This window comes from Chlorocebus sabaeus, chromosome 24, assembly GCF_047675955.1.
Source record: "Chlorocebus sabaeus isolate Y175 chromosome 24, mChlSab1.0.hap1, whole genome shotgun sequence".
NCBI lineage: Eukaryota > Metazoa > Chordata > Mammalia > Primates > Cercopithecidae > Chlorocebus > Chlorocebus sabaeus.
This window is the reverse complement of record NC_132927.1, coordinates 44,220,637-44,246,997: the sequence shown is the minus strand read 5'-3', so window position 1 is coordinate 44,246,997 and position 26,361 is coordinate 44,220,637. Positions and strand designations below refer to the sequence as shown.

Here is a 26,361-nt window from a genome sequence, read left to right as displayed (position 1 = left end):
CTACTAAAAAATACAAAAAAATTAGCTGGGCGTGGTGGCACACACCTGTAATCCCAGCTACTCAGGAGGTTGAGGAATGAGAATCGCTTGAACCTGGGAGGCAGAGGTTGCAGTGAGCTGAAAGTGCCACTGCCCTCTAGCCTGGGCAACAGAATGAGACTCTGTCTCAAAAACAAACAAACAAAAAAAGTCAAAAAAATAATAGATGCTGGCCAGGCTGCAGAGAAAGAGAAAAGGGACTGCTTATATACTGTAGGTGGAAATATAAATTAGTTCAACCACTGTGCAAATGAGTTTGGAGATTTCCCAAATAACTTAAAACAGAGCTACCATTTGACACAGCAATCTCATTGCTGGACATATACACAAAGGAAAACAAATCACTCTACCAAAAAGACATACGCACTTGTATGTTCACTGCTACACTATTCACAATAGCAAAGACATGGATCAACCTAAGTGTCCATCCATGGTAGAGTAGATAAAGAAAATGTGGTAAATATATACCATGGAATAATACACAGCCATAAAAAGAACAAAATCACATCCTTTGCAGCAACACGGATGCAGCTCTTGGTCATTATCCTAAGTGAATTAACACAGGAACAGAAAACCAAAGACTGCATGTTCTCACTTATAAGTGGGAGCTAAACATTGGGTATAGATGGACATAAAGATGGGAACAATCAACACAGGAGACTATTAGAAGGAGGAAGAAGGGAGGGGATAAAAGGCTAAAAAAACTACCTACTGGGGACTATGTTCAGTACCTGAGAGATGGTATAAATCATACCCCAAACCTCAGCATCACGCAATATACCAATGTAACAAACCTGTACATATACCACCTGAACCTAAAATAAAATAGGGCACCCAATTATTAGAAAATAATCATTCTTTTCAAGTACACATGCAACATTTATCAAAGTTGATCACAAACTTAACCTTAAAAGATGTCTCAGGGAAGTTTTCCTTCAAAGAATCAATATCATGCAAAGTTATCTGACAAAAATGCAATTACATTAATAATGTAATTAAAAGAAATTTTTAAAATTAAATAATTTAGATATTTTAAAATTCCAAATGATTCATGTGTCAAAGAAGCAATTGTGATGGGAATGTTTCAATACTTTTAGAACAGAATAAAAATGGAAATACTATATATCAAAATAGAATGCTTCAAGAAAAATTCGCAGTCTTAAAAGGTCAGAGTAAAAAGAAAAACTGAAAATTAATAGATTAAATGTGTAATTTAAGAAGTTAGATTAAAAAAAAAAAACCCACCAAAAAATTAAATAAAAGGAGATAAGAAAATGGCAGAAATAAAGGAGGTAGAAGACGAACAAATAATAGAGAGGACCGACAAAGAACAACAACAAAATGCTGAGTTCTTTAAAATGATGACAAAAATACTCAAACCTCTGACAAGATTTTTTTTAAAAGAGAGGGATAAATAAAACAAAGTAATATCAGAAATGGAAAGGGGGACAAAAACCACATGTAAAACCAGATTTAAGAGCTGTAAGATTATAATGAATAACTTTATTATAATAAAGTTGAAAATATAAAGAAAATGGACAAATTCCTAAAAATCTCATTGACTGAAACTAATCAAGAAGAAATAGAAAACATGAGTAGTCCTATAATCATTAAAGGAATTGAATTTTTTAAAAAATCTTCTAAGAAGGAAAAAGATCAAGATCAGATAATTTTTCAGACAAGTTCTACCAAATCTTCAAGGAACAAATAATTTCCATGATATGCAAAATATTGCAGAATATTAAAAAAAGAGATATTCCATAATCCATTCTACCAAACTAGTATAAGATAAATACTACTTCAGACAAAGACACTACTAAAAGGAAAATTACAGCTCAATATCTATCCTAAATATTGAAAATCTTAAATATTAGCAAACTGAATTCAACAGTTTATAAAAAAATATAATATATCATGACCAAGTTGAACTTGTCCCAAAAATGCAATAGTAGTTTAACGTCAGAAAAATCTATTAAATGTTTCTCACCAAAGAAAAACAGACCAAAGAAAAATAACATAATCATTTCAATCAATGCAGAAAAAAAAGCTTTTGATAAAATATAACACCAAATTAGCATTTTAGCTAGGAAATGAAGGAAAGTTCCTTATTTCTGATCAAGAATATCTACTTACAGCAAACATCACAGGTTTTTTTTTTTATTATTTTTTTTTATCTAGAAATAATTTTAAACTTACAGGAAAATGGTGTTAATAAAAACAAAAGGCCAGGTGCAGTAGCTCACACCTGTAATCCCAACACTTTGGGAGGCCAAGGCAAAAGGGATCACTTGAGGTCAGGAGTTCAAGACCAGTCTGGGCAACATAGCAAGTTCTCATCACTACAAAAGATTTTAAAAATTAGCCAGGCATGGTGGTGCACACCTGTAGTCCTAGCTACTTGGGAGGTTCACTTCACTCAAGGAGTTTGAAGCTGCAGTCAGCTATGGCTGTGCCACTACACTCCAGCCTAGGTGACACAGCTAGACTATGTATATTTTTTTAATTTAAAATAAAGATAAATTTAAAATAAATAAAAACAGAATACAGAACTATGTATTCTTTTCCCACATCCACCCACTGTTAACATTTTGCCCAATTTGCTTTATCATTTTGCTTGCTGTCTTACCTCCACATGTGCGTATGTGCATGTGCATATATGATACACAGTATGAAATCAGTATGTCAAGTTACACTCCCATTTTTATTGCAGCACTATTCACAGTACCCAAGAGATGGAATCAACCTAAGTGTCCATCAACAGACAAATGGATAAAGAATATGTGGTACATACATGCAATGGAGTACTATTCAGCCACAAAAAAGAATAAGATTCTGTCATCTGCAACAACATGGATGGAACTGAAGGTCATTAGGTTAAATAAAATGTCAGACACAAAAAGACAAACATTGTATGTTCTCATTCAGACAGAGAAGCTAAAAAAATTGATCTTATAGAAGTAGAGAGTAGAATAGTGGTTACTAGAGGCTGAGATGGTTAGAGGGAGACAGCCAAAGATTGGTTAGCAGTTACAAAATTATAGCAAGATAGGAGGAATAAGTGTTAGTTTTCTATAGTGCTTTAGGGGAACTATAATTTACAATTTATTGTATGTTTTCAAATAGCTAGAAGATGGGCTTTTGGATGTTCCCAACACACACAAAAAAGATAAATGTTTCAAGCAATGGATATGCCAATTACCCTGACTTGATCATTATACATTGTACACACATATCAAAATATCACATTGTACCCCATAAATATATACAACTATTGTATCAATTAAAAATTGTAATAAAAGCAAAAAAAAATTCTTTGTTTGAAGATAAATTGATATACTCTCTGTACTCAGCTGAAAAACAAAAAACAAAAAAGATTGAAGAGGCTACCTGTAGCTAGAACAGAAAGGAGAGAATTTGCCCCTACTAAGAGTCAAAGTACTTATATTCCTATCCCAAGTCAGCCAACTAGATAACAACAAAACACCTAAAAGGCTTGTAACTTCTGTTTGGATTTTTAAAAATCATTAATAAAAGCTAAGTGAAAAAGTATTAAAAATTATTCCAAAACTTAAAAAGTAAAAAGAATTTCCCAGCTAATCTTCTTTAAGTTCAATGTTTTTGCTATTTAAATAAGTAAGTTTATGACTGTGGGTCACTAGTGTAATAAACCTTATTTAAGCAAGTGGAACTTCAGCCCAAAAAGTTTATGTAAAATCGTACGATTCTGGCACCACCTGGTGGCAGTATATTCCAAAAGCAGAGGGGGTGTGTGTGTGTGTGCATTTTTATTAATAACTAATTCACTCATTTATTACCAACTATTTAATAGGCATCTGCTAGGCATAGTTCATATAAATCTTTAAATCTCTCTTGGAAGACAGGAAATAAAATAAAGTATAGTATCTAAAACAGGGTCCCTATCTCCAAGGAAAAAAAATCGACAGTTAAATTATGACTGTCAGAATGTAACAAAGGAATCTGTTCTTGTTTAGAAGTTTCCTGAAAGTATTTATGCCCCTAGAACTTTCAAGCAAGAAGTCCTTAGGAGTGTATTGATAAACATAGTCTATCAAATCACCACATTGTAAGCAGTTTTCAAGGAAAATAACCAGTGGTTTTAAAATGTCCTCAAATTCCTGACACTTCTTCATTTAAAAGGTTGGCCAGGTATAGTGGCTCACGCCTGTAATCCCAGCACTTTGGGAGGCCCAGGTGGGTGGATCACCTGAGGTCACGAGTTCGAGACCAGCTTGGACAACATGGTGAAATCCCATCTCTAGTAGAAATACAAATATTACCCAGGTGTGGTGATGCGTGCCTGCAATCCCAGCTACTCACTTGAACCTGGGAGGCAGAGGTTGCAACAAGCCAAGATTGTGCCACTGCACTCCAGCCTAGGCAACAGAGCAAGACTCTGTCTCAAAAAAAAAAAAAAAAAAGACGCTAATTTCCCTTTCCCTAAATGTAGGTTTGACTTAACGACTCACTTCTAATGACGAAAAGTGGCAGAGGTAGGGGCATGTAACTTCTAAAGCTAGGTTGCTAAAGATATCACCACTTCCATCTTGCCTTCTTCGAAACCACTCACCTGGGGGAAGTCAGGCATCATGTCATAAGACTCAAGAAGCCTGTGGAGAGCCTACCTGGGGAGGTACTGTGGCCTTCTGCCAACCACCAGCACCCGTTTTCCAGTCATGTAAATGGGCCTCCTCAGAAACAGATCCTACAGCCCCGACCAAGCTTCAGATGACCGCATCCCTCATCAACATTGCTAAGCTAAGCCACTCACAAAGAAACTAAGAAATAACCAATGTTTATTGTTTTAAGCCACTTAGTTTTTGGAATAATTTGTTATGCAACAGTATTAACTAATCCAATAACCTATCACTTCCTAGAAGACATTTTATCTATAACAGAAAGTAAAAATAGCTCACTCTAGTTTAATACTATAATTTGTCCATGTGTTAACAAAATTTCAAATTGTCCTTCCTAATTCATAAGGAGTGATCCTTTTTTAATTCCCCCAATTGTTTCACAATATTATTTCATAATATTTACTACCTTCTTTTTTCTGAGACAGGGTCTTGCTCTGTTACCCAGGCTGGAGTGCAGTGGTGTGACCATGGCTCACTCCAGCCTTGAACTCCCTGGCTCAAGGTCAGCCTCCTGAGTAGCTCGGACCATATGCATGCACCACCACATATGGCTAAATGTTTTTTGTTTTTTTTTTGTAAAGATAGGATCTTACCTTGTTGCTCAAAGTGCTGGGATTACAGGCATGATATAATCATATATATATAATATATAATGTTATTTATGTGCATACATATTACATATAACATGCATGTATATATTACATGTATGTGACATATGTATATATGTGTGTACATATAACATAAATATATGTGTGCAGGTATATATAACATATGTGTATGTATTATATATATAAAACACATATATAAACACACCCAGCAATATTGATCACTTTCTAAGTTAATTCAATGAAACAGCAACCTAAGTAGATTTTAATCAGTCAGCAAAGATTTTGTTTTTAACCCCTCTGTTTGCAGAGCAACCACACTAAGCACTGTGTGGAGAACCATATCCTTGAAGTACTTATAATTTAAATCAGATTACTGTTCAAGAAATAATTTATGTTTTTTAACTAAACTTTTTCCCTGGCTCTGAAGATTATAGGTCAACGGAAGAAGGTATGAAAAATTTTTCCTTTACCTCTGTGAGGGATCCACAAGCCACACCACCATGCAGGGCTTCGTCCAAAGCAGAAAGGGTAGTAGATAAGAATGCTGGTGAGAAATCAGCAGACCTTTGTGCTTTTATCTCATAAGCCTGAACAAGAAAATGATTAAGTTTTTTTTCAACCTTTATATATATTCAAAAACATAAACCAACTCTAATTTTCTAAATTTTAGCAACTTTAACCCTAATCCACCCTTTTCCCTTCTATTATTTATTTGTTCAACAAATATTTACTCTGTGCCAGGGTCTGTGCTAGATTATGGGGATATGACAAAACAGAGAGAGACGCTGCCCTCACAGTCTTATGAAGTCAACCAGAGACTATGAAATTAGGACTAGAAACCAGGCAATTACAACACAATTAATAAGAGATAATGTAATAGGGAAAGTATAACTGATATAGATTTTGGAAACAATGGAATTGCTGGATACCTGTGCTAAAATCTGAAAGAGCTATTAGGTAAGCAAGGGAAATGTGACTATTCCTGCCAAAGAGGGCAGAACGTACAAAGAAAGGTCAAGAAGCAAGAGAGGAAACAGGGACTAACACAAACTGTAAAATATACAGTTCATTTAGAATGGCTAAAAGATGGAGTGTGGGTGCAGTACAGCAAGCAATGAGGCTAGAGAAGTAAGCAGGGGCCTAACCATGAACAGCTCTGTTGAAGATGCAAAAAGGAGTAACGTGATCAAGTCATCATTTCAAACTCGGGTTCATTTGTGAAGAACAGTGTGAAGGAAGGTGTGGAAGGCTGAGAAATGACCCCCCACTCCCACCCCTGGATATCCAAATCAAATCTCCAGAACCTGTCTGTGAATATTACCTTATTTGCAAAATGGGTGTTTGCAGATTTGATTGTTAAAGACCTTGAGATGAAGGGATAATCATGGATTATCCAGATGGACCCTAAATACCCTCACTCATAAGAGAGAGGCAGAGGGAATTCAATACACACAGGAAAAGGTTACGTAAAGATGGAATAGAGAGAGAAGCAGCCACAAGCCAAGGAATGCTAATGGCCACCAAAAGCTGAAACAGGCAAGGAACTGATAATCCCCTAGAACCTCTGGAGAGAACGCAGCTCTCCCTACACCTTAATTTTGAACCTCTGAACTCCAAAACTGTAAGAGGATAAATTTCTGTTGTCTGAAGCCACACAGGGTATGATTTGTATTAGAACTGCCACAGGAAACTAATACAACAAATTATAATTTCAAAGACATACTCAGATTAGTTTGTGAAGAACAGCTTGAAACTGGGAGATCTGTCAGGAAGACATTACAATCATTCCAAAGAAAAATAATGGTAGCTAGAAGAAGGTAATAGTAGTGGAGATAAAAACTTTTGGTACTAGCAACTTTATCGAAAGCCAGGTACACAGTACGACAGTATCCCTTATCCACGGTTTCACTTCCCATGTTTCAGTTACCCATGGTCAACACTGATCTGAAAATATTAAATGGATAATTCCAGAAATAATTCATAAGTTTTAAATTGCACACAGCTCTGAGTAGCATGGTGAAATCTCACATGATCCCGCTTGGATGTGAATCATCCCTTTGCCAAGTGTATACGCACTATAGACACTCCCTGCCTGTTAGTCAGTAGCCATCTCAGTTATCAGATCCAAAAAACGTAGTATACATATAGTTTGGTACTATCCAAATTTTCAAACATCCACTGAGGGTCTTGAAACATATTCCCTGCGAAAAAGGGGAGAAACACTACTTATCTGAAGTTTTTCCAATATTATAAAATTCTGAAATTCTCCTTTTTTTTTGTTCAAGACAGAGTCTCACTCTGTCACCCGAGCTGGAGTACAATGATGTGATCTCAGCTCACTACAACCCCACTTCCTGGGTTCAAGCGATTCTCCTGCCTCAGCCTCCCAAGTAGCTGGGATTACAGGCGCCTGCCACCACACCCAGCTAATTTTTTTATTTTTAGCAGAGACTGGGTTTTGCCATGTTGACCAGACTGGCCTCGAACTCCCACCCTCAAGTGGCCTGCCCACCTCGGCTTCCCAAAGTGCTGGAATTACAGGCGTGAGCCACTGCACCTGGCCCAAAATTCTCCTTTATTATCCTTGGTGTTTGTCCACAAGAAATTATACAAATAATTCTGGTGATTTTATGTGTTGGTTTTGATCATTCTGATGTATTTAGAGCTACAAAAGTTAATACTCTATAAGGAAAATTGTTTTTTAAATTACTTTTGTTAATATTCCAGGATATTAAAATTTTACCTGATTTTTAAAAGATGTTCATTTTCTAATGTTCCTTTTATTATTTTAAAGGCTTTTGACAACCTCCGTTTGTTAATGGTCTGCTGTACATTTCAGTTTAGCTTTGCCTGCTCCAGGGCACTGTCCAGTCGCTATGCTAGGATATGGAGCAAATAACATCAGCTCCTCTTAGATACTGCTGTGATTCAGGAATCATGAACAGTAAGGAAAAGGCAAGGATAGGCAGGTAAAGAGCATTTGTTGCACATCTACTGTGTGCTGTATTAAGTACTTCATGTACATTATTTCATTTACACACAGGTATAATTATCTCCATTTCACAAAGGGTAAAAAAACTGAGACTAAGAGATTCGCCAGATATTACCACAAGGGGACAAACAAGAACCATTGCTGCTTTTTTCCTAATTAAAGAACATAACTTACCTAAAGCAAATTTGGAAAGAAGAAAAAACTTAAAGATAACAGAAGTCAGTAAAAAATTCCACAATCCTAAGATAACCATTATTAACAATATATGCCAAATACCTTTATAACATTCATTTTTATAAAATTGGCATGTATACTATATACAATTTCGTAGCCTGCTTTTTTCACTAAGCATTTATATCCTGGGCATTTCTCCTGTTATTACAAATTATTGGCTGGTCATGGTCGCTCATGCCTGTAATCCCAGCACTTTGGGAGGCTAAGGCAGGAGGATCACTTGAAGCCAGGATTTCAAGATCACCCTGGGCATCATAGCAAGACCTCATCTCTACAAAAATAAATAAATAAGAATTTTTCAAAGATTTTAGTGCCTACATAATATTCCCTAACATAAATGTAATATAATTTATCTCCTTCCTTACTATTATTATTGTTTCCAATGTTTTGATATAAAAAATATTTCAGTAGGCATCCTTACATACACATTTTTGTCTATAATCTATCATCAGGCAATGTGGATGCATGTGAAGATACTTTCTCAAACATGCAAAGGCAGCCCAATCTGTCCAAATTAAAGTACTTCATTTGGAATTTTAAGTGTAATTTCTAGAATAATAGATTTGGTAAGTCAAAAAAATAATAATTGGCTGGGTGCGGTAGCTCACACCTGTAATCCCAGCACTTTGGGAGGCCGAGGTAGGTGGATCGCCTGAGGTCCGGAGTTTGAGACCAGCCTGACCAACATGGAGAAAACCCATCTCTACTAAAAATACAAAAGAAAAAATTAGCCGGGCATGGTAGCACATGCCTGTAATCCCAGCTACTTAGGAGGCTGAGGCAGGAGAATCGCTTGAACCCGGGAGGCGGAGGTTGTGGTGAGCCAAGATTGTGCCATTGCACTCCAGCCTGGGCAACAAGAGCAAAACTTCGTCTCAAAAAAAGAATAAAATGAACTAACAGAACAAAACTTCAGAGAAGTAGTATGTATATAAATGAGACAAAGACGAGTTTTGTGATATAACACTACCAGTTTTTCTTCTACTTTGGTGGCTGCTTCTTCTCAGACTCATTATCGTCTAATCTGACCTGTAACTGTTGGCATCACTCAGGTTTCAGGCTTAAGTACACTTATCGTCTTACTGTATGCACTTTATAGGCAATCACTCATCCATTCCGATAGCTTCAACTATCATATTTACACCAATGACTCCCACGGGCATGCCTCACCTTCAAGGTCCAGGTCCATATATTTAACTGCCTACTTCCCATCTTCACAAAATGTTTTATAAGCATCTTAAATCAGACAAGTACCGGACGGTGCAGTGGTTCATGCCTGTAATCACGGCACTTTGGGAGGCTGAGGCAGGTGGATCACCTGAGGTCACGAGTTCGAGATCAGCCTGGCCACCATGCTGAAACCTTGTCTCTACTAAAAACCGAGCATGGTGTTGGCATGGTGTGGGGTGCCTGTAATCCCAGCTACTGAGGAGGCTAAGGCAGGAGAATCGCTTGAACCTGGGAGCCTGAGCCGAGATCTTGCCATTGCACTCCAGCCAGGGCGACAAGAGCAAAACTTCATCTCAAAAAAAAAAAAAAAAACTTACACAAGTACTAAATTGAATGTATGATCCGCCTCCCTCAAACCTGCTCCTCTTCCAGTACTCCTGATCTCAGGAAATGGTACCACTCAGTTTCTCAACGCAAAAGTCAGGGAATCATCTCTGATACTTTTCTGTACGTCACTACCACCTCAGCCAAACAATTACCAAATCCCATTAATATTCTCTCCTAGGCTGAGCACAGTGGCTCACGTCTGTAATCCCAGCATATTGGGAGGCTGAGGCAAGTGGATTGCTTGAGGCCAGCAGTTCGAGACCCGCCTGGCCAACAGCAAAACCCCATCTCTACTAAAAATACAAAAATTAGCCATGTGTGATGGTGCATGTCTGTAGTCCCAGCTACTGAGGAGGCTTAGGCACATGAATTGCCGGAACCAGAAGGCAGAGGTTGGAGTGAGCCAAGATTGCACCACTGCACTCCAGCCTGGACAACAGAGTGAGACTCTGTCTCAAAAACAAACAAAAAAAATTATCCCTCCTAAATATCTCTCATAGTAATCAACACTATAACCTCTGCATTAATAATACAAGTCACCATCACTTTTGGTCTGGAACACAGTAATAGGTACCTAACTAATCTTCATGAATATTTTCTTCCTCCTTTTCAATCACTTGTCCACATCTAAGACTGATCTTTTTAAAACACATATTACAGTATACCCTTCTTATGAGTTTCCATTGCTCTCAGAATAAAGCCCAAAATCCTTAACTTGGCATGCAAAGCCCCAATAATCTGACTCCTGCTTACTTCTCTGGCTTCAGCTCCTACCACTCTCTTTGCTGTTATGTCCCACTCGTGCAAGCCCCATTCTCCTTCTCTTCCCAGGGCCTTTGCATCTGTTATACCCAGTGTCCAATTACTCTTCCCTGCCCATCTCCCTTCCCAACTCCTTTGCCTATCTCTAACCTATTCATCTTCCATGTTTTAGCCAAAGTACTGCTTCCTTGGAAGGGCCCTCCTGACCCCCAAACTAAGTAGGGTCCCTTATTATAAAGTTTCAAAGCCCCTTATGCCTTTCCTTCATAGGATTTAGCACTATTATAATTAACTAATTATTTCTGAATTAATATTTTAATGTCTGGCTTCCCCCACTAGACTGTAAACTACAAGAGGGCTGGAACTGTATAAACTTGTTCACCATGACATCCCCAGTGCCTGACAAAGTACCTAATACATACTTGACATTCAGTAAATACAGGTCAAAAGAAAAAATGATTGAATAAATGAGCAAAAAAATTTCCTGAAGAAATGAACTAAAACTAAGCCAATGGACGAATAACAGGCAAGCAGAGAGCCAAATTATGAATGAACTCCCATTCACAATTGCTACAAAGAAAATAAAATACCTAGCAATACAGCTAACAAGGGACATGAAGGACCTCTTCAAGGAGAACTACAAACCACTGCTCCAAGAAATCAGAGAGGACACAAACTAACAGAAAAACATTCCATACTCATGGATCTCATGGATAGGAAGAATCAATATCATGAAAATGGCCATATTGCCCAAAGTAATTTATAGATTCAATGCTATTCCCATTAAACTACCATTGACATTCTTTGCAGAATTTTAAAAAACTATTTTAAAATTCACACAAAACCAAAAAGGAGCCTGTATAGCCAAGACAATCTGAAGCAAAAAGAATGAAGCTGCAGGCATCACGCTACCCAACTTCAAACTATACAACAAGGCTCTAGTAATCAAAACAGCTTGGTACTGATACAAAAACAGACACATAGACCAATGCAACAGAACAAAGAACTCAGAAATAAGACCACACACCTACAAGCATCTGGTCTTCAACAAACCTGACAAAAACAAGCAATGGGGAAAGGATTCCCTATTTAACAAATGATGCTGGGAGAACCGGTTAGCCATATGCATGAAACTGAAACTGGACCCCTTCCTTACACTTTACACAAAAATTGACTCAAGATGGATTATAGACTTAAATGTAAAACCCAAAACTACAGAAAAAACCCAAAACCTAGAAGAAAATCTAGGCAATACCATTCAGAACATAGACACAAGTAAAGATTTCATGATGAAAATGCCAAAAGCAATTGGAACAAAAGAAAAATTGACAAATGGGATCTAATTAAACTAAAGAACTTCTGCATCGCAAAAGAAACTACCATGGTAGAAAATGGGAGAAAATTTTTTCAATCTATCCATCCTACAAAGATCTAATATTCGGACTCTACAAGGAACTTAAACAAATTTACAAGAAAAAACAAAAAACCCATTAAAAAGTGCACTAAGGACGTGAACAGATACTTCTCAAAAGAAGACATTCATACGACCAACAAACATATTAAAAAAAAGCTCAACATCACTGATCATTAGAGAAATGTACAACAAAACCACAATGAGATACCATCTCACACCAATCAGAATGGCAATTACTAAAAAGTTGAGAAACAACAAATGCTGGCAAGCTTGCAGAGAAATAGGAATGCTTTTACACTGTCGGTGGGAGTGTAAATTAATTCAACCATCGTGGAAGACAGTGTGGCAATTCCTCAAAGACCTAGAGGCAGAAATACCATTTGACCCAGCAATGCCATTACTGGGTATATACACAAAGGAATATAAATCATTCTATTATAAATATACATGCACACATATGTTCATTGCAGCACTATTCACAATAGCAAAGACATGAAATCAACCCAAATGCCCATCAATGATAGACTGAATAAAGAAAATGTGATACACATACACAAAGGAATACTATGCAGCCATAAAAAGGAATGAGATTATGTCCTTTGCCGGGACATGGATGGAGCTGGAAGTCATCATCCTCAGCAAACTAATGCAGGAAAAGAAAACCAAACACTGTGTGTTCTCACTTATAAGCAGGAGTTGAACAATAAGAACACATGGACACATGGAAGGGAACAACACACACTGGGGCCTGTTAGAGGTTGTCAGGGAGAGGGAGAGCTTCAGGAAGAATAGCTAATGGATGCTGAACTTAATACCTAGGTGATAGGATGATTTGTACAGCAAACCACCATGGCACACGTTTACCTATGTAACAAACCTGCGCATCCTGCACATGTACCCCGGAACTTACAATAAAAGTTGGGGGGAAAAAAAAAAAAACTAAGCCAATGTTTAAGGCAGTGCTGAAATATAAGGAATGCTACAAGAATGAAGGTAAACCACAGGAGAAAGATGGCTTCTTGAACTGTATTTGGAATTGTATTAAGATGGCAGCTGAAGGTAGTGATGGAAGTAGAAATTGAAGTTGAATTTTGGGACCATGCTCTCTTATTTAATTATTAACTAGAAATATGCCATGGATATTGATCAATTAGAATGACAGATGACAAATTAAAGATTTTCTGGTGCTTTACAACCTTCAAAATAGTAACAAGTTAATTTGAATCTAGTCACAGAATCACTGCACAGTATTTTAACTTCTGTTTTATCCCATAAAACAAAGAAAGCTGTTCAAAAGCCATGAAATAAATGATAAAGCTAAGACTAATGCCAATTTCTAACTCCAATTCTGATTCTCCTTCTGACTACCCTGCCTTTAAAATATTTTCCTCAGATCACAAGCTAAATCTGAACAAAAGAAAATATTTGTTGTTCAGCCGGGCACGGTGGCTGATGCCTGTAATCCCAGCACTTGGGGAGGCTAAGGCGGGAGGATCACTTGAGCTCATAAGTTCAAGAACAGTCTAGGCTATGTGGCAAAACCACATCTCTACAAAAAACACAAAACTTAGTCGGGCATGATGGTGTGCACCTGTAGTCCCAGCCACTCAGGAGGCTGAGGTGGGAGGATGGCTTGAGCCCAGGAGGTGGAGGTTGCAGTGAGCCAAGATCATACCACTAGACTCCAGCCAGAGCAATAGAGCCAGACCTCATCTCAAAAAAAAAAAGAAAAAGAAAAAAAGAAAGAAAGAAAGAAAGAAAGAAAGAAAGAAAGAAAGAAAGAAAGAAAGAAAATATCTGTTGTTCGAATATCTGTTCATTGTTTTTAGAAGTTTCAAATGACACTAACATTCCTTCCTTCTCCCCTTCTTCAGAGAATTGTACTTCATTGTTTAGTGTTCAGTAAATTTCAATATAAGGTAGTGAGGTAAGTAACTTACAGTCCACATAAATAAATACATTTGCAAAACACTGAACAGAATTTTAGGAAACTCTTACTATGGGAAAACAAGATATTTCTATCATGTTTCAAATCTACAATTTGAAAAGCTAAGCTACAGTCATGACACAAAAAGTCTGAAAAAATGTACAATTTGATGAGGGCTTTTGTAAAAGACTTCAAATTTTCTTAAGAGTAAAGGATAAATTTTTAATTACCTCTTATTCAATCAATAAGCAAGTATAAGTACAATTATGTGTACTTTATGATCTGGAACAAGTGATGATGGTAAAGGTCAGTATATCAAAGAAAGGGGCATTCTAAAATTAAGATTATAATTTAACTACGAGGCCCTCAAATACTACCTAATCAATCAGAGAAAGATGACCTTTGGAACTACCGCTATCGGCTACAGAAAAAAAGTAAAAACTTTCTGTTGCTCCCTAATTCCCTGATTTGGAAATTGTCTCCCATGAGTTTATAAACTACATAAATTTTTCACATATAGGCCAGGCACAGTGGCTCACGCCTGTAATCACAGCACTTTGGGAGGCCAAGGTGAGCAGATCACTTGAGGTCAGAAGTTTGAGACCAGCCTGGCCAACAAGGTGAAAACCCATCTCTACTAAAAATACAAAAATTAGCTGGCATGGTAGTACCGTGCCTGTAATCCCAGCTACTCAGAAGGCTGAAGCAGGAGAATCACTTGAACCCAGAAAGCAGAAGCTGGAGAGAGCTGAGATTGTGCAACTGCACTCCAGCCTGGGCAACAGAGTGTCTCAAAAAATATATATATATATTTGCTTCACATGTGTTTTCCTTAGAGAACTAACTTCTATGGTAGAAAACTCAATATTTTTGAGGTACTCATCTCTATTTCTGCATGTGCCTCATCCCTAAAAAAGCATGTTTAATGATGAGGAATCATTCATAATCAAATCATAATAAAATATAAATATACCGTTTGCATCTTTGGGGCACAGGCCCTGCTGACCATACATAGAAGTTCATGGACACCTCGATAACTCAGACCAGTCATCTTCATAAGCTCCAGTGGGGAAAGACATAAAAAGTCCTAAAGAAACATAAAGAGAGTATTTTAAACATATATGTGTAACAAAGATATTAGAGTTAAAAGGAAACCTTCAATTGATACTGCTTATGTAGACAAAAGTATAATTTATTGCAGATCAAAGATTTATACATTCATTATAGTAAGATAAAACCTTAAATCTAGCCAGGCACAGTGGTGTGTGCCTGTAATCCCAGCTACCTGGGAGTTGAGGCTGGAGGATTGCTTAAGTCCAGGAGTTCAAGACCAGCTAGGTCAACATGAGAACCTAGTCTCAAAAACAACAAAGAACAGAAACAACCAACCAAAACCTTTAAATCTTATTTACCCTGCTAAGAAGGATTTCCTTCACTACCTTGCTTAAAAATGCAAGATCTACTCTATATATTTCGCATGCTCCATCAATAAGAAAATGGTCTATTAATTTCTTTTGCTTTTAAGAGAAATTGTATATTTTGAATAGTATCTCCTCATTTCAGTCCTATTTCTCATGTAACTACAAATAAATAGCAAAGCTGTTACTTCACTTTATGCCATGACCACTCTCCCCTCAAAATGCAAAAATACTAAATTTGGGTAAATGAAATCGCAATTGGAAATGCACCCAAGGAAACTTGATATTTACAATTAGCCTATGGAAAAGCACCATCATTTATCTTTTTTATTTTGTAAGCCTACATTTTCATATTTCAAGTTTAAGAAGTATTAAGGTATAAAGTTAACTTGTGCATAAAACTTCTCAATAAAAATTTTAAATAAAATTTACCTGACAGGTAAGGATCTGATGTCTACTCAGACGGTCACACAGCTCTTGTGATAAACCCACTCGTTTTAGTTTCTTGCTACCCATGCCTCCAGATCCAGCAAAGAAAAGAAGAACCATGAAAAAAAAATAGAATATAACATAAGTAATAGTTAATAGGCTATCCAAAACAAAATTAAAAATTCCTCAAGTTTCTCCATATGCAAAATGAAACATACTGTGTTAAAAATATTACTGATAAAGGAATGCTATAGAATCTTTTTAAATGTTTTAAATATGAGAGACAATTTTTTATCAAACAGGCACACAGAAAAACAAGGCAACCTCAAATATAATTTCACACAATTATTCGATATTTACTACATGAATATAGTACCACTTCACATTTGTAGAGCATCTTAAAATGTTCAATGCATGTATAAATTTTATTTGGATATGGCTAATTTTTGTATTTTTTGTAGAGACAAGGTCACCACCATGCTCGCCCAATTTTTGTATTTTTTGTAGAGACAGGGTTTTGCCATGTTGTCCAAGCTGGTCTCGAACTCCTGGGCTCAAGTGATCCTCCCATGCTGACCTGCTAAAGTGCTGAGATTACAGGCATAAGCAAACGGGCCTGGCCCAAAATGTTCTATATTAACACTAGCTGCTTATATTCTCACATGCAGTTAAATTTCACTGTTGTACCTTGCTAGGGGTAAATGAGGCTCATGAAAGATTTATCTTCAGAGAATTAAAAAAGAATTACTGTGAGTCTCTTAATTCATACAAAGGAGAAGCTGTATATCTCATTGAGATGGTAGATATACATTTTTCAGTTCTTTCCAGAGGAAAGGAATAAATCCAAGGAATAAAGCAATATAGTTATCAGAACAGAAGTAACATTTTGGAATGAAAATATATGTATACTGAGAATGTACATGTACTGAGAATGTACATGTTTGTTTATTTCCAATACCATGGCCCTAATTTCTATTTAACACCTAAATTATCTAAATCAGATTGAATCAATCTCTATCTCTCTCTCTCTCACACACACACACACACAATACATACACACACACTTCTCACAAACACAAAATACATCCTCCTCATTTCTCTCTATGGGAATTTGTCAGCATTGACTTGTTTCCCCTAATAGAAAACCAAGTGATACCTGCTATAACATTGCCTAGTGTCTTTTCAGATCAGGTAGTTTCAGGTAATCACACCATTTAGACTGATCAATTCAATTTTAAAAAAAAGGAAAGAAAGAAAAGAACTACGGGCCACACAAGGTGGCTCACGCCTATAATCCCAGCACTTTGGGAGGACAAGACAGGCAAATTGCTTGAGCCCAGGAGTTTGAGACCAGCCTGGGCGACAAAGAGAGAACCTGTCTCTACAAAAAATACATAAATTAGCTGGGCGTTGTGCTGCACTACTGTAGTAGTCCTAGCTACTCAGGAGGCTGAAATGAGAGGACCATCTGAGCCCAGGAGGTCGGGGCTGCTTTGATCACGCCACTGCACTCTAGCCTGGGGAACAGACTGAGACCCTATCAAAAACAAAAGACAAACAAACAAACAAAAAGCTATAAATTCTAAACTACAGGGACTTTAACAACCACCAATTCTGCTATCTCTGCCTTAATAGGGCCACTCCCATCACTTGCCTGGACTATTGCATATTGTTTCTGGCCACTCCATTCATTTGTTCCTTAATTGGCTCCTTCCACAGGCATTTAAATACACACCCTGCTGAGCTCTGGGGTACAAGAATAATTTAAGCATATCACCTCTCCTTTGAATACTCACAGTTAAGAGATGAAAAGAGAGGTACACACAAATAACTACAGTCATGCAGTAAATATCGCAATTGCTATTTAAAAGTGCTATGGGAGCAGACAGGAAGAAGCCCCAAATTCGCCTGCAAAAGTCATATCAGTGTCACAATCCTGCCCTGAGTAGCTTCCTAAAAAGACACTATCCTTTAACACTTCCCATAGGATTGGCAGACCACCGGATATATTTCTAACTTCTTAGGATCGCACAGAAAAACATCAAAAATTGGTCCCTCACTTCCTTCTCACTCATACATCACATTGCAAGGTTCAGTTCCTGTCCTTCCTGTCAGTTACTTTACCTCTCAGTGTCTTAATTTCCTTAAAACCATTGTTTTACAGTCATATGAATTTACCACGGCATATGACTGTAGTGGAGGTTAAAGCACTCGGGGAGTGCCTGGCACATAGTACTTAAGGTCAGCAATCATCATAATGACTCTCACATGATCTGCCCTCCTGTCATATGGTATGTGTATTGGTAGGTCACGCAATTGTCATCCTGTCTCCCTGACTTCCCTCCACAAAACCTTCCCCAGGGTCAAGTCTTTTCCTCTCCAATGTTCTCATCAACTTCGTACATTATCTATTCGATAATCTTATCAAAGTATTATTATGGTTTGCAAGTTTGTTTCCTCCACTGGAGCACGTAAATTCCTGCGGTGTATGTGTGCGCGAACGCACGTATGTGTGTTGCACTTGAGGGGAGACGGTCAACCCTGGAGAATGAACCCTGTCTTCCTCATCACCAAGAAAAGAAAATTCTTCATGTTAGATGTTCAACGACAACTGTTGAGGAACAATATTAGCTAATATTTATTGAGCCCTTATTATGTGCCACACTGTTCCAAAGGCTTCAGATATTTAATCTTACTTTACAGATAAGGATACTGAGGCACCAAGTTGAGAAACTTGGGCAAAGTTAAACAGCTGACAATTGGTGTGAAGCTCGCATTCGAATCCAGGGACCGGACTCCAGATTCCATGGTCTCCAACACCACCTGAAGTGGGACAGTCCCTCAACTTCCCCTAATGACAGGCTACCTGAAGCGGGAAGGGGCTGGGGAGGAAGATGGGCATCAACAGGCGGAAACATCACCCGGAATCCCCTAAAAAGGGCTTTTTCCAACAAGGAGCAGCTTCCAAGCATTCCCCACCAAAAGAAGGCCCGAAGCCTCCCCCACCCCCGGAATTCACGGCGGGGTTCTTAGTGACGATCCCGACAGTCTTAAGGGGGCGTGACCAGCACCCAAGAGAAAATCTCCGCTCCCCCAATATCGACACCCACGGGCCTAGGGAAGGAGCAGGAAATAATGAGCGAACCCCACTTCCCCACAACGGCACCCCACATGAAACTTTCCAGTACCGGGTCTGCAGCATCCAACTTTCAAGTTTCCCCACCCTTTACAGTTTCCCCGCGGAAAGCGCCGCAAAGCAACAACCGAAGTACTGATTGGGTTGTCATCCTGGCTATTGTATCCAGTCAGAGGCCGGCAGAGGCCCAGGTTGGGTCCGCGGCTTGCTGGGAATTGTAGTTAATACTGTGATCAGCCTAACAGATCGAATCTGAAGCAGTTCCTCAAAACAGTGATTATCAAAATCTGTTGGCGGACCATCACTAAAGAGAATGTGAGGCAAGGGAACACCCTGTTTGGAAATTTTTCTTTTTTTTTTCTTTTCCAGACGGGGTCTCGCTCTGTCTCCCAGGTTGGAGTGCAGTGGCGTGATCTCCGCTCACTGCAAGCTCCGCCTCCTGGGTCCGCGCCATTCTCCTGCCTCAACCTCCCGAGTAGCTGGGACTACAGGCGTCCGCCACCACGCCCGGCTAATTTTTTGTATTTTTACAAAATACAAAATACACACGGGGTTTCACCGTGTTAGCCAGGATGATCTCGATTTCCTGACCTCGTGATCCGCCCTTTGGGAGGCCGAGGCGGGAGGATCACTTGAGCCCAGAAGTTCGAGACCAGCTTGGGCAACATAGTGAGACACCATCCCCCACCCCTCCACCTCTACAAAAAATACAAAAAACAGGCCGGGCGCGGTGGCTCATGCCTGTAATCCCAGCACTTTTGAAACCGCTAGTGGGTTCACCTTGCCGGCTGCCTAGACAGAGCCGATTTATCAGGACAGGGGAATTGCGATGGAGAAAGAGTAATTCACGCAGAGCCAGCTGTGCGGAAGACTGGAGTTTTATTATTACTCAAATCAGTTGTCCCGAGCATTTGGGGATCGGAGTTTTTACCAATAGTTTGGCTGGTGGGGGCTTAAGAAGTGGGGAGTGCTGATTGGTCAGGTTGGAGATGGAATCACAAGGGGTCGGAAGTGAGGTTTTCTTAATGTCTTCTGTTCCCGGGTAAGATGGCAAAATTGGTTGGGCCAGATTACTAGTCTGAGTGGTGTCAGTTGATCCATCCAGTGCAGAGTCTGCAGAATATCTCCAGCACTGATCTCAGAGCTTACAATAGTGACGTCACCCCCAGGAGCGATTTGGGGAGGTTCAGACTCTTGGAGCCAGAGGCTGCATGACCCCTAAACTGTAATTTCTAAACTTGTAGCTAATGTATTAGTCCTGCAAAGGCAGACTGGTCCCCAGGCAAGAAGTGGGTCTTTTCGGAAAGGGCTGTTATCAATTTTGTTTCAGAGCCAAACCATGAACTGAATTCCTTCCCAAAGTTAGTTCAGTCTACACCCAGGAATGAACAAGGACAGCTTAACGGTTAGAAGCAAGATAGAGTCGGTTAGGTCTGATTTATTTCACTGTCATAATTTCCTCAGCGATAATTTTGCAAAGGCAGTTTCACTTTGGGATGCCGAGGCGGGCAGATCTCTTGAACTCAGAATTTGGAAACCAGCCTGGCCAACATGGCGAAACCCCGTCTCTACTAAACATACAAAAATTAGCTGGATGTGGTGGCAGGCACCTGTGATTCCAGCCACTTGGGAGGCTGAGGTGGGAGGAGTCAGACCTTGCCTCAAAAAAAAAAAAAAAAGAAGAAACTTAATGGGCCAGAGAGGCATGTTAGTTTTCTCAAGAATCGAGGACAATCCACCAATCACAGAAGAGTTTTTGGAAGAAAACGTTCTGTTTGTTTTAATTTGCTCTTTTCACCACCCTTTGATGATTACATAGTTTGGGAAATGTTGAATGAAATTACTAAACCTGAAACACACACACCGAGGAAAGCTGAGTCTGTGATTAAAGCACACCAAGGAAACCAAACAAAAGGCTTGGTGTAAGGCAGCTGTGGTGAGGAAACCTAGTAAGCCGTTACTTTAATAGTTGGTTTCAGGCCGGGGACGGTAGCTCACGCCTGTAATCCCAGCACTTTGGGAGGCCAAGGTGGGTGGATCACCTGAGATCAGGAGCTCGAGACCAGCCTGGCCAACATGGTGAAACCCCATCTCTATTAAAAATACAAAAATTATCTGGGCGTGGTGGTGGGAGCCTATAATCCCAGCTTCCTCGGGAGGCTGAGGGCAGGAGAATCGCTTAAACCCGGGAGGCGGAGGTTGCAGTGAGCCGAGATAGCGCCACTGAACTCCAGCCTGGGCAACAGAGCAAGACTCCATCTCAAAAAAAAGGCTTGGTTTCAGATTATTATGTTTGCGAAAAAGCCTTTGCTCATTCTTTGCTCTCTGATCTCTTATGCATACTTCTGTCTTATAATTTAGCCCACTGTATCCTAATTTTTGGCCTGCATCTCCCTTGAGAAAAGGGACCTCCATTTACTCGACTTAGAGAATAGAGACTAAGCCCGGTGTAGTGGCGCACGCCTGTAGTTCCAGCTACTACAGGAAGGCTGAGGCTGAAGGATTACTTGATCTAGGAAGTTCGAGGTTGCAATGAGCCGAGATCACATCACTGCACTCCAGCGACAGAGACCCTGTCTCTAAAAAAATAAAATAAAGCCTAGCACACCGTTCAATTAACAGTTGTAGGGTAAATGTGCAAATAAACGAATGGAGTGAAGCAGAAGAATATGGAAATTCAGACCGCAGAGTTCCGGAACAAAAGAGCCCAGTAGATAGAATAATAATGGAGTTCTAGCTCCAGGTATCCCCGCGCCTTGCAAAACACCATCACTGGCTGGCGTTCACTAAATGTTGACTTCACATGTTAGGGAGATAAGAGAGTGGAAGGAAAAAAAAAAAAATCCAAGGTCACAGTTCTTCCTGCCACCTGCTCGGCCGAATGCAGAACTGAAAGTATTGAGCGCCGAAGCTGTCACAATTGAGGGAGACGGTCCGCAGCCAGGTAGCTGATTTCCTCTTTCCGAGCTTTCTAGCTTTCCCTACTCACGGAGATGTGGCGTCACGTGACTCAAACAAATATGGCACTTAATTATCATCTTCCCTGCCTTGAGCCAATAGGAGTGGGGCTTTCAGACTTTGTCACCACCCCCACCACCGCTGTTCGGATGGGTTCTGTCACCTGACTCGGCTCAAACATGGCTGCGCTGAGAGCTCTCTTGCTTTGGGCGCCGGGAGCAGGTGAGTGTAAGACACCCCTGAGGAGGGGCCCCTCTCTACGACCCCCGCAGGGAGCGTCCCTGCGGCCCACCCCCGCACTGCTTTCCACTTATGACACAGATTTGTCTCCTGATCGTCAATCCTCTGCCTTAACAGAGGGCTCAAACTAGAGAGGTTCCTGCTGAATTTCTCATCTTTGAGGAGGCGACCACCTGGGGATTTGGAGTGACTGGACATAAAGTTCAGTAGGGAATACGGACGTAGAGTTATGTGTCTGCGCCCGGGGCACATATGACTATTAATATTATTGAATATAGGAATCTGCGTAAAGAGATGGGATCCGCCCCTTGGAGAAAGTGTTTTCAAAAAGTACGTGGGAAATTAAACTTAAAACGATACTTAGGCAAGTAAGTCCCGCCTTTTCCAGGCGGACCAGTAGTTGCTGCTTTGTCTTAATACAGCGCCTTCTGTTTCTTCTCACTGGCGTGTGTTGTTTCTAGGAGGTACTCCGCGAATGAGAACATTGAGAATGTGTTCAGCATAACTCATTTCTTTGTGTCTCCCTGCACTCTGTGCTGGGAAAATGAATCATCCATTTGGAAAAGAGGAAGCTGCTTCGCAGAAGCAGCTTTTTGGATTTTTCTGTGAATGCCTGCGGAGGGGAGAATGGGAGCTGGCACAGGCATGTGTACCTCAGCTACAGGAGGGACAAGGGGATATCCCAAAGAGGGTGGAAGACATACTTCAGGCATTGGTGGTGTGTCCAAATCTGCTGAGGTAAGAGATCTTTTTTCCTACCACACAATCCCAGGGTGAGAGACACATGGTTCAATATCTGGGCATTGGTCAATGTGCCCCCACTCAACTACCCTCTGAAGAATAAGCAGAGACACAGTGTATTTCATGTGCTCTGAAATTTTACCTCTATAGTATACAGCCATTACTTAGTCAATATTGGCTTTAGATTATCATCTGCAACTGAATGTAAGCCTGGCCACCAAAGTGTGCCTGAAACTGCCATTTCTTGTTTATCCTCGTTAATATAGGTGGTGGAACTGCAATGGAAAGTATTTTATTTGCCTCCAAAAAAGCAAACCCTGCTCTCTTCTTGCTTACGAGGTTGAAGATATTGTTGTCGCTTTACTTAAAACTTTTTATTTCGAAATAATTATAGTCTCACAAGAAGCTGCAGAAATAAGAGTCCAGTGTATCCTTTTCCCAGTTTCCCCCAATTGCAACATCTCATACAGCTGTAGTACAATATCAAAACCATGAAATTGACATTGGTACATTACTGTTAATGACACTACGTACTTTATTTGGTTTTCAGCATTTTCTTAACCTGCCTTCATTTTTTCATTTGTAGTTTTCTGCAGTTTTATCCATATATAGATTCGTGTAATTTCACTGTAGTAAGGATCAGAACTGTTCCATCACCACAAAAGAACTCCCTCACTCCTTGGTGCTACCTCTTTGTATTTATACAACAACCCCTCCTTGTTCCCTGGCAACCACAGTTCTCCATCCTAGATTTTCAATGAAGTTCCTCCCGGTTATGCTAGTAACCACTGGTGATACAGGATTCAAATGTACTGTTTTAAGTCTTTCCTTGGGTTTTCCATCCTTTGACTGTTATGCTATACTGTTTATATATTGTATTAGCACATATACAATGGAGAAACTTAAGTGATCCCTTCTTTTTCTTTTTCTCCTTTAATTTGAGATCTAGTCCGTTATCGTCTAAATTCCTAACTTCAGAGAAAGGTCTATGAATTCCTGAAGTCCTGTTTTTAGCATATAGTTAAAAATAAATTTGTATGAAATTCCTTTTTTAAGACTATCTGATTCACTTTCTGTATTAAAAAATATGCTTTAGATAGTATTAGCTATTATGGTTTTCTCTGTAATATTGTTTTGTTTTAAACTAAGATAGGGAGGTGGAGGTGAGATTAAGGCTTTTTATGAAAGCTGCTAGCTCTGTTCTGTTTCTAATTTTTTTGTTTTTTTTTTGTTTTGTTTTGGAGACAGAGTCTTGCTCTGTCGCCCAGGCTGTAGTACAGTGGCACAATCTAGGCTCACTGCAACCTCCCCCTCCCAGGTTCAAGTGATTCTCCTGCCTCAACCTCCTGAATAGGTGGGAGTACAGGCACCTGCCACCATACTTGGCTAATTTTTGTATTTTAGTAGAGATAGGGTTTCATCATGTTGGCCAGGCTGGTCTCGAACTCATGACCACAGGTGATCCCCCACCTTAGCCTCCTAAAGTGCTGAGATTACTGGTGTGAGCCACCTTGCCCGGCCTAGTTCCAATGTTTTATTGAACTGTCACATACATTTAAAAATATCTCATTAGGGCAGTGTCTTGCCTGTTCAGGTTTAAAACAGAATGAGCAATAAAATCTGTCTTGGATGACAAAAGATGAAAGATCAGTAGAAACTCTTTTTTACAAGTCTTTCTTTACACCTTTTTCAGATGTGGGCAGGACATCAACCCTCAAAGGTTAGCCTGGGTCTGGCTTCTTGTACTGGAGAAATGGTTGGCCCGGGAAAAGGTAAGTAGGTTTATATTAAATTTTCCCCTGAGGCCAGGACTGAGAAGAACTTGAAAGTAGTTGTGGGATTTCCCTTCTGTCTGTTACTTCCTTTATGTTTAAGTTCATCATACTCATTCTCAGAGAATGGCTTAAATTTTTATTGCTGTCTCCTTATCTAAATTCATTCATTAATGCACTAACATACATTGGCATATAGTACAGTTTGTTAAATACCACCATGAGTCTTGTGTCTAAAGAGAATTTTTGGAAACTCAGTGAAAGTAACAAAATAGCAAATAAAATATGAATTTGTAACATTTGGATCTATTCAACATTTAAGTAATAGAGAATGGGCTGAGCTGAAACTTGGTTTTTCTTTCAAAAATCCTATTTTAACTAGCCTAATTCCATGACATCTCATAGACTCAAATTCCATTAATTTGTAGTTTACTAATTCACATTAATTGAACAGAAAATTACCAAATATAAAAACAAGTAAGCAAATTAATATTGAAAAAAACTGGTAAGGAATTACTTTTTTTAAAGATAAACTTCTATTAAAAGCCCTTTTAGAAATATATGTTAATTATCAGAAATTGATATCTATAAAAGAATTTCTCTGAGACATTTTCATATTGAACCTCAGACTTTGAGATTTAAGTGAAGAACCTCTAACTTAGAAATGACTGGCCCAAGGACACACTGTAAAGTTATTTGATAGAGCTGGTGCTGAAGCCAAGATCTTCTGACCTCAATCCTCTGCGTTTTCCACCTTAACACTACTTTTTTAGCCCAGATGGACTTAAAACTAAGAAACCACAAATTCTACTTTTAAAATGTCTATCATTTTGCCAGTTTTTAAAATTTTTGCTCCTCTCGGTCACCAGAATTAATTTTGTCTTTAGTTACACTTTTGCGTGACATTTGTCGTTCTTCACATAGCTGTCAAAAAGTAACAGAAATTGCTAATCTGAATGTATCTCTTATCCAGGATTTAGCCAGCTATTTAGGAAAGAAAAATGACAGAAAGACTAGTAGGAGGGAGAAGAAAGAAAAACAAGATTGAAAAATAATGAAACCTAGCATAATTAAGAGTTGGCTATGGTTTCAGATTTAAAAGAGAAAACTTGAGCTAAAATAGTAACACCATAGTTACAATAGTATCTTCAAAGAGAAAAAGAATGTTACTGATTAAGGATCTCTCTAGTACAAACATGGAATATTAACTTTCACCTCGGTAGAGGCTATTTGCTTACTTTATGTGTGAATGGTTGCTTATTTTCTAGACAGTTGCTCAACTATGTCAGGAGATGGAGTCTACTTCCCGTTCTCGTTTTTCCCAGCTTCACAGATAGATTATATGGTCTTCAAAGCTTCAATGACTTGCTTATTTAAACAGTTGTGGGACTATTTTAGTTCCTCATAGAATTTTAAAACTATATAAGGCCCATGGTGTCCAGTGAATTCTTAGGGTAGTTTTCCAAGTCCAGTCATTAT

At 39.0% G+C, this 26,361-nt stretch overlaps 2 protein-coding genes across 11 annotated transcripts in view; one reads left to right on the top strand and one right to left on the bottom strand.

Moving 5' to 3' along the window:
• Positions 1–19,296, bottom strand: part of RAD51B (RAD51 paralog B) — a 775,981-nt gene extending 756,685 nt beyond the window's left edge. For 6 of the 8 annotated variants that reach the window (XR_012090986.1, XR_012090988.1, XR_012090987.1 and 3 more), the window contains exons 1-4: positions 19,224–19,296; positions 16,039–16,124; positions 15,162–15,275; positions 5,773–5,889 (exon numbers count right to left, since the gene is read on the bottom strand). Coding sequence is in view for 5 of the 8 variants with exons in the window: in XM_073011105.1 (XP_072867206.1) it covers positions 5,773–5,889; positions 15,162–15,275; positions 16,039–16,122 (315 nt within the window). In the remaining 3 variants the exon portion in view is untranslated. The remainder of the gene's footprint in view (positions 1–5,772; positions 5,890–15,161; positions 15,276–16,038; positions 16,125–19,223) is intronic. The other 2 variants (XM_073011104.1, XM_073011103.1) reach the window with 1 other exon arrangement.
• A 2,969-nt stretch (positions 19,297–22,265) lies between these two features.
• The window catches only part of ZFYVE26 (zinc finger FYVE-type containing 26), a 67,336-nt gene continuing 63,240 nt past the window's right edge, over positions 22,266–26,361 (top strand). For all 3 annotated transcript variants that reach the window (XM_037984148.2, XM_007987084.3, XM_037984147.2), the window contains exons 1-3: positions 22,266–22,351; positions 22,831–23,107; positions 24,804–24,882. In XM_037984148.2, coding sequence (XP_037840076.2) covers positions 22,914–23,107; positions 24,804–24,882 — 273 coding nt within the window. In that variant the 5' untranslated portion in view covers positions 22,266–22,351; positions 22,831–22,913. The remainder of the gene's footprint in view (positions 22,352–22,830; positions 23,108–24,803; positions 24,883–26,361) is intronic.